The 9,787-nt window shown below is 36.8% G+C and overlaps 1 protein-coding gene across 1 annotated transcript; it reads left to right on the top strand.

Moving 5' to 3' along the window:
• Nucleotides 1-4,607: 4,607 nt before the first annotated feature.
• Nucleotides 4,608-5,801, top strand: LOC100374357 (neuromedin-B receptor-like). The gene has a single exon (XM_002730976.1). It carries the CDS (start codon nt 4,608-4,610, stop codon nt 5,799-5,801), a length of 1,194 nt encoding a protein of 397 aa, XP_002731022.1.
• Nucleotides 5,802-9,787: the final 3,986 nt, after the last annotated feature.

The following is a 9,787-nucleotide window of genomic DNA, read 5'->3' as shown; positions in this document are numbered from 1 at the left end:
TTATTTATATTATTATTTAAACAAATTACAAACGAAACTTCATTCAAGGATTTCTGGTATTATGTAATCATCATGTTATAAATCCAGTTATAAATTTATTTTTAATATGTTTCTCAGCACCGGAACATATGTGTACCGACATCCATTAAACGTCAGAATTATATAGAATAGTGACAACGACGGTAAATAATCGTGCTAGCTCTGACAGCTCTGCCTGAGATGACAAAGAGTGCCATTAGTCACGTGAGCCAGAACGGCACTGCGCGAGATCTCGTCATTAAAGGAACATCCCCTATTGTATTTATCTGATAATTTACACAAGTAATAAGCACACTATTTCATCCAAACTAAATAATATAATACTAGTAGTCATTGTACAAATAACAGGTAATTATTCCTAATTACCCATTCGCAAAAATATGAACTCAAATTATATGAGGCATTTTCCAAAACATGTTTTAACCTTGCCCGTGCTTGAATTTTGATTCATATACCATTTATTACAAATTGAATTCTACCAGATAGAAGCTTTTTTTAGATTTAAAAATAAATGATAACAGGTAGATTGTATGCAGGCAACAAAAAAATATATACGTATAAATAAAAAAAAAACACAGTAAGATATCTCGACATCACATAGCAATGTAAATTGTGCTCCACTGGTTGTAACTAAGATGCACCTAGCCACAGAAATATTTTAATTAACAACTTCTATAGTTGTGTAATACAAAAGTTACTTGCTCCAAACATGGATGATGTATCTAATGATTTTCCGCTGAACCATCTTTGTCTAGACATCCCGACAAGGAAAAGCAATTTGAGACATTTCGACGTTAAATGCCCAACACTTATTTGTGTCAGACTTTCAAATACATGGGTTTAATATTAAAATACGATTTAAATGTTTAAAACTGAACATCCCTAAATAATCCCCAAACATCGTATTCGACAGGATTTCCCCCCAATTGATAAGATATGGATGCCAGCAAGGTTTAGGCTGGGATAAACCTCATTCAATTAGACGGTGCGAACATATGTTTCGTGTATTAATACCGCACGTAAATCACACAGAAATAAATGCATATTTTACCGTTACTCAAATAGCTATAGTAATTGTACGAACGGGGTAGAATCGAACATATGACTGATATAAAAAAACAGAATTCTAAAAAAAAAATCAAAGAATTTTGTTATCTCTTCGCCTGAACGAACCTTGCTTCGAAACAACACGAAATACACTGAGCGTGCGATGATTGTATGGCGTTATCACAGGTAAGTATCTGCGAGTAAAACATGTTTTCCATTAATCTGAAATCATGACCCTTTTTTAGATGTTCACTTGATACACTCTAATCGAACGACCTGATGAAAGAATTATCTTTGATCAGTGTATGAACCAACATCCATTAAGAAATGTGGAACAGTAGTATGTAAACGTAAGCAAACGGTCAATGTCAAATCAGTGTTCTTGTCAACCATGGATCCCCTCAAACATCGACACATGTTCAAATAAAAAAAAAAACAGTTTTCTGTGTGCATTGTACACCAAGTCCATTGTTAATTGAATTATGATTATTGAATCATCCTAGCATCTTTTAATACAGCTATCGCTTCAGACTTCGAGTCGTGTATAAAGTAGGTGATGAATCGAAAAGGAAAACAAGAATTCACGTGAGTTGAGGTTTGAAGTGGTCCGCTTGTCAGGTTATAATCGCCAAGTGTCGATGTCATGCAATGCATTATTCAAAGTGTTCACGGTATTTTCACTTCCATTTGTCACCAACCAAATCGATGTAATAATATGAGACATACCCTGAAAGAAAGCGTGATAACAGAAAACGAACAATTTCCGGTTTTACTCCAATTATTCCCCGCGTTAGTGGAATGCACAAAGGTTGCCATCTTGAATTTGTGAATCGGTCGATATACCCTACTTTCATGTCCAGTCACATACTGATCTCAAGCAATGTCATGTCCGGTCTGCAACATGATCAGTGATTTCGGTAATTATCACTGATTTTAACTTTTAAAATCATTGTCAAAACTTAAACACACTACTTGGAATAAACTCGAGTCCATATTACGCTGCTGTGCGAAAAAGACATTTCGATTTTTGCCACTGCGTGGATCACGGACGTATTCGCGCACGTGGATGTTCCGAGAACTTAGCAGCCCACGCTAAAATGCACACGAAGGGTTGGGAAACATAGTTGACATGACAGTTTCTGTGAATACAAACTCCAAGGAGGCATAATTTATACAGGATCACCTGTGACAGCGCTCACACAGAAATCTAACTGTAACGTTTTAGCAGAGAAATCAATGCGACCTACTGTCTAAGCAGCAGAAGTGATATACACATAATTTACTTTTTTCACAATTAATGTATTTCTGTTAAATTATAGGAAAATACAGAAGTGTTTAAAGTGTCTATTGACGTGGATATTTGAGGAATCGGAATGTGCATAGTTTGGTCTCGCGGGGTTACGAGAATGACATAACTCATATCTCGGTAGATGGGGTACTAAGTCGGGATGACCAGCGCACAATTCCGGAATACTACGAGCATTACAGTTTATGTCGAACAACTCTGTAGAATGTACATAGAATTTGATAAACCAACAAAAAATGTGAATTGCTTCTTATAATTTCTCAATATTATTAATATAACTTAGTTGTAAATGGTCTCCGAGACATAGTTTTTTTTTTTGGGGGGGGGGGTTAGCTTATCGACTGGTGTTCTCTGACATCATCACATCCGCTGTTAGAAATACAACGGAGAACATTCGGCGCGATCCACGGAAGAGAATATTAAAATAAGCACTGTTTGAATGAAAAAAAGTCGCGCTGTCACTCACATACAATTTCAGTTGCCATTTGCGTGTAATGGTATATTACCAGGCAGGGGATGAATGATAAAGTACGATGCCTGCACTGCCAATGCGACTTACTATTCAGAAAACAAAAAATGTCTATGATCTTTGTGAATGTCGCTAATCAATTATGCTTCGTTGTATATATGGCACAGGTGCGCCAGACTGCATATTTCACTTTCTACACAATCGTGCTTTTTAACCCCTATACGTATATATACACACAGACACACAGACACACAGACACACACACACACACACACACACACATATATATATATATATATATATATACTGTAGAAGGGTTAATTATTAACTGGGTTTTATTTTTGCTTATTTCGCTGACTGGAATATGCGCTAAATTAAAACCCAGTGAATATGTAAAATTTAGCATAGAACACATTACCTAAATGATAAAACTGTGAATTTAAATCCCACTGAATATGCCTGAAATGGTAAATCAGTGAAATTTAAACCCAGTGAAAATTAGTCATTTTACAGTATATATGTATGTATGACGCAGACTCTTCATATAGTTTGAGTCATCATAGTGCTAACCACCATCCAAGTAACTCATTTTAGCGACATGTTTGCTCCGTACCCGCACGTAAAATTGCACCACTTTTACGACGTGTGTTCTGATGCCATAAAGCGATAAAACCAATTCGGCAGTACGCAGTAAAGCACACGAGAGATTTGAGGTCCTTAAGATCATATACTGCTCCGTAACTTTGGGTTTGTACAATCGTTCCGTGTCACGCCGTTTTATTGTATTATTTTACGAGCGCAATGTTATTAATTGTGTAGTCTGAAATTACTGTTAGTATGTAAATTTACCGCGTGAGCCACTACGTAAATCGCACATACCGGTAAATACTATTCTTGGAAACTTCGATCGAGAATGAAAACAAACAAACATTCACCTGAATTCTATGACTCATTATTTCAGCAGTCTAATATACTCGATATATAGAGTATGTATCTCATTGGTTCATATGGATATATGGTTACTTTCACTTCTGCCTTGATGGTCTGACGAAGCGGAACCGCAATTTAGGGTTCAAACCACGAACATTCATCAGCGGTTCTTTTTTTTCTTCAAAGAGATCACTCATGATGATCAACAAGCCCACGTGACTTTCAGATAGATCTCAATTTACCTATGATTACGGAAGTATCCATGCGATTATCTTGGATGGTTATCTCAGATCATTAGTTACGTGACGTATAGCGCTTACCATGACAACTGTGGAATGAAGAATCATACCCAGACATCATTTGCTGACAAATCATATGAAATTTGTATATACAATTGGTGGGCTGCTAGGGGTTTAATAAAACTCAAAGAGTTCTTGTTTAGTTCGATACAGTAATGCAGAATGTTCAATTGTAAAGTTAAATTATAGCTCACAACAAGGGAAATGATGAGTTGTATCCTTGATTCTGTACTGGCATCACTAAGTTCTGTTTATGTATTCACATAGTGTATACATGTTCCCAAACTCAATTCTTGACTATTTATTCATTTTAATTGTGATTTTTCATTACTTTACAGCGCAATTTTGGTAATAAGTATATGTTGCTGTGTTGCGGCGCATATATCATTTCCTCGACGGAGACCAATGACTGTAGACAGCGGCGTGTGACGTCGGAGCCTCCGTGGTATATATGTGAATACGAACAGAGCACACCAATTAGAGTGGGGATTACCGATACCTAGAGCGTATCACCGCCATGCCGCACATAAACTATACAGCCGTCGTCACCATGGTTAACTCGTCACTATTAAATACTAACAACTGGAACTGTGAGACGGTTTTGTGTTCGACGGGGTCCTTACTACCTGACGATCTCGGACCGAATGCCACTGACAGTTACACCGGTCAACATCTGGGCCCAGAAGCTATAATCATCCCAACTATATTCGCTCTCATTTTCATTGTTGGTGTGATTGGAAATGGTACTTTAGTACGCATTGTTATTATGGACCCTTCGATGCGAAGTGTACCTAATATATTCATAGCAAGCCTGGCTATGGGAGACCTTCTACTGTTACTTGTATTCGTACCTTTCAACGCCATTACCTATATGACTACGTCTTGGCCGCTCGGCGAGGGAATGTGCAAAGTCATAAACTGCGTTCAGGTGGCCAGCACCGGTGTTTCAGTGTTTACGTTGACGGCGTTGAGCGCCGATCGCTACCAAGCTATTGTTAACCCGATCAACAAGAAGGCCACGGACATGGTGCAGCGTACATACACAGTGGCGCTTTTGGTCTGGGTGATATCGATCATGTTAGGCATTCCGACATTAGTGTTGGCAACGCTGGTTGAGTACGAAAACCTCGATGGTACGACTGTCACATACTGTCAAGCTATTCCCATGGGGATGACTGTCACCATCCAGCTACACACCGCGTTGATGTTTGTGTTTTTATATCTGGTGCCGTTGGCCATCATAAGCGTGTACTACGTTCTCATTGCCATTAAATTAATCGGAAGCACGAAACGCACAATCGGCGAAAGTCTGCGGAACGAGAACAAACAGCTTCGTGCGAGAAAACGCGTTGCCAAAGTCGTGCTCGTCTTTGTCCTTATATTTGGAATATGCTGGTTACCATATCATATTTTTAACATGATGTTGTTTTTCAGTAAAGACACGAGGTACATGGAAACGTACGGCATACTCTTTCTCAAATTCCTGGGCACAATCATGGCTTATGCCAATTCTTGCGTAAACCCACTGGCCCTTTATTTCTTGAGTAACACGTTCAAATCCTATTATAACAAATACATCTTATGCTGCTTCGTGAAAAATAAACCCCGAAACGGCCCGGCGAAAGAATACAGGAACAATAGTTCTTTCAAACGTTCGCCTAGCCGTACCCTGACACGACTAACGCAGCGGACGATGGTATATTCTGTTTAAGTGCATTAATATTCCAATCAGCTTATGACCAATTTCGATGATATTAAGAAGTTTAATTACTATACATTCATCTAAATTAGTTTAGTGTTTTAAATATCATATGACGGGGTTGTTACTAATTTGACTAGACATAATGACACACAATCATACTAAACAGCGTCTTCGTTCCAGCAACCGTGATTTGTAGTTTTAGTATCGGTGAGATCCAATATAAGTAATACATGTATATACTGAATCTTAAATAAATTATATTAAACCATCAAAAGTGCCCTCATGACATGAAAGAGGCGACGAAAAGTGATAAATCATTTCGATTCATGTTTTATGGTAGTGTGATTACGTAAATTATTTAACATCGTGCAGAATTAAAAAAAAATATATTATTAAGCACAAATACATTAACTTTAATAGTTAATTTGGTAGTCACGGTAGTAAATATCAAAAATGTATTTTACTTTTAACTTGACTGCAATGTCCATTCCAATTTAACGAAACGCTGAAATTAGCATACGCGTTTGTTTTGAAAGAATTGCGCCTGGTTATACTTCATTGAACAGAGCAAACATAACACTTTATTGTATTCAGTGCGAAGGCTCATGCATTATATATTAACGATGATTGTATTTTAGGCCTCGCTGATTTCTGATAACTTAAGTTTGACTTTCATTGCGTATATACGGTTGAATATACTCACCGCTTCTGTACTTGACGGACTGTGTCAATGAGAACACGATCAACATTCAATAGAAAACAAATTGCATTTTAATATTAATTGAGATCGTTTTGATTGCGAGAAGCCGGAATCGATCTTGTGTGGATCAGCTTATAAGGTTAGTGGCGGAGAATTTGATAAATCCACCACACCACAAATATACACAAACAATCACTAATCATAAAAAATGCGTTATTTTGATCATGGGAATGTTTCAATACAGACAGCGAGCGGAAAACAAATCACCACTATTAATGAAAGCATATATATATCATAGCAATGTTACCACAATGCAAAAAATGTTGTTACAAGTATTTAGTCAATTCAAAGGTAGTGCTACTAACTGAAAGCAACAGTGTGCATGTGTGTTGGCGTTACCGCTTGTGTGATTTCACTTCCAAATTATTTTGCTAGATGATTGTAAAATATCGTGCATTTGAACCGCAGTTCCAGACTTCTTAAGATACATTTACTTTTCACGGATGCTCGGGAACGTTAAGATATGGTCTGCATTATGAAATAAGTAACTGATTAAAATTCAGGCTCAATATCCGGCATGTCATTAACAAAATTACTGCATTGTATAAATTTATAATTGTAATTGCGATGGGGATAACCATCGATATATTATATATTTTTCGTGTCATTGTTATATTTCAGGACCCTACTTTTTGTAAATAATTTACGGACGCGTTTTTCAAGACATCGGAAGAGAATACGTCTTAGATGAGTTTTGTGTAAGAAAAAAAAAACCGCCATCTCTCGTGTATCTGACGAGTTTGAGTACAGAATAGTAAATGATAAGAATACAGTATGAGAATATCATTTCACACGGACAAACATTGTAATTGATCGATTGTACACAGGGAATATGCGACTCGCGTTCTCCATACTGTAAGATGATGGGACACTGTTTAATTTCTGGTTAAAGTCATCTTAATCACTGAACTGAAGCGACAGAGACGTACATTAATTAGCGTTGCTGCAGGGACAGGTAGTGACCGAAGTGACCCTTTCTCAGATGGCAGCTATAATTGCCATTAACTGACCTACGTTTGTTCTTGTACGTTATCAGGAAATCCAATACGCCAAAAAAAAACTTGCTTCGTCAAACAACGCGTCACGTGTGGCGCACACGTATTTAGCTGCGCAGTTCGACTCAAGGGAATCAGCGTGAACATTCGATCGTGGATAACGCAACTTGTGGATGGATCGCGGTGTGAAAAATGTCAAATGTTAGCACATTTTTCTGTAAATAACATATTATATTTCGTATATATATGTTTTTAATTTCAAGACTGGACATTTTATCCATATGTCGCGGTGACTTTTCTAGAACGTTATCTTGCAGGATATGTTAATCCTCACATCCGATATATTTATGAAATTGACGATCTATAACCGTTACGTATATGTGATTTCGTTTCATTATTGCATATATCCTAAGGAAATTAAGTTTTTTTTAAAAAAAACGTGTCTGGTTACTTTGTAGTGTGTGTAAATTTAAAAACAAAACAAAAAAGCACAATCACAACCTCATGTAATTAAAACGAGGTAACCGTCACCTGCGCATGCGGCCAAAGCGTACCGCTGTTCACAAACGAGCGTCTACCCATGAGTCTTCGCGTTTTTAGCGCGCGTTTTTATCGTTGTTCGTGATTCAATTCCCGCGCGTGCGCAGGTGACGAGCTTTCCAACTTAATCACAATTCACAGGGTATTACCACTAGATTTTAAATTCAAAATTCTCATTAAATGTAATTGTATATATCTTTATAATCATACATTAATCTTTGAAGTGCCATGTTCATTTGAAATAACATTTGCTAATATTATGTAATGAAATTAAGTTACTGTAGTTTATTTAAAAATATTCAAATAACTTATCATGTTTTTTGTTTTACAAAACTTTCGAGTATTTCTACATTTCTCACCTTATCAATGACTATTTGTCATTGACACATTTACTATTGTTGCCGTATTTAAATGATCCACACGCATGTTTTTTTTTTCATAGTTGCCCTGTATGATATTAAGTTCGACATAATTGCATAATTGTAATCAGTAATTTGATACGTCACATCACTGAAATATAACCTCTTCTTGAACAATAGTGTTTAACCGCTAACTGAACGATACTGGAAGTTTTTTTCGAAGAATTGTATAGTATACGCCGCCATTTTAACGACACGCTTTCTCTTTAGACTTTATGATCGACTTCTCAATGTTTGTGGAGTCATTTATTTTGACGCGAGATATCTGCGTTGCCTTATCTTTCAGATCGGGAAATGATCCCAACAGTTTACACACATGGCATTAACGTTGATGGCATTTGATGAGCCGTTTGTTTTACCGTGTAATCACGTCGATTGAGATCAATACACATGCATGACGTCATGTCATTTAAAACCCTCAACCCGCTCCTTAAACGTGCATAGCTTTACAAATCATACACTATATACTTCGATGCGGCGCATATTTCACTTTTAACTTCAGAGAATTCCAATTTGAATCTACAAGCGAGAAATGTAAGGCTAGCGCACGAAACGGCGCGATGCCAGTGTGTTCACCCGTACGTGGCATATGTGACGTTAAAATACAAAAATCCATTGCATTTGCACAGTGTGTATTTAATTTGTATTAAGTGCTGGCATAACAGTGGAGTCCGCCAGGTGTTTAAATAGCCTCTTTGTATGCGCTTCACATGTTGTATTGTCAGTTCGTATCTATTGATCCGTAAAGGTGTGATTGAACTATACAACCTGTATTGCAGCTCCAGCACTTCTCAGCAACATTAAAAAACGGCGAAGTTTGACAGTATGTAGACTTTATACGGACGTTATGAATTGTATTTAAATACGGAGACATGACAACTAGAAATCTTAGTATTTATGACGTTGCATTTTTTCTCAATATTAAAATTATGTGTTTTCCGCCATAACATGTGTTTGTTATATATATATATATATATGTATGTGTGACATATACTTCCAACTGACTTTAGTTTATCGCGTTCGATGCCTACATAAGATGAACAAATGCGCAATCAAAGTGGAATACGAGCTCACAAAATAAGATTCAATCAATGAAACGATTCTCCATGGATTTGCCGACGCAATTTTAAGTGCCCCATTTTTAGTATTGGCGCCTAGAATTAAACTAATAATTTGCAAAATACATTCCAAAAGACTCTGTGAAAAAATATATTCGCTCGTACATAACGATTAAAAAAATGAAGCCATACGAACATCTACACAAAGTATCGGAGTACTGAT

The sequence above is a fragment of the Saccoglossus kowalevskii genome, chromosome 11 (assembly GCF_978046115.1).
Source record: "Saccoglossus kowalevskii chromosome 11, keSacKowa6.1, whole genome shotgun sequence".
Taxonomy (NCBI): domain Eukaryota; kingdom Metazoa; phylum Hemichordata; class Enteropneusta; family Harrimaniidae; genus Saccoglossus; species Saccoglossus kowalevskii.
Note: the sequence above shows the minus strand (reverse complement) of the source record. Positions and strands in the feature narration are given on the sequence as shown.

Bases quoted from the DNA above. Each gene is read 5' to 3' on its own strand.
- LOC100374357 (XM_002730976.1), top strand. From the start codon at position 4,608: ATGCCGCACATAAACTATACAGCCGTCGTCACCATGGTTAACTCGTCA.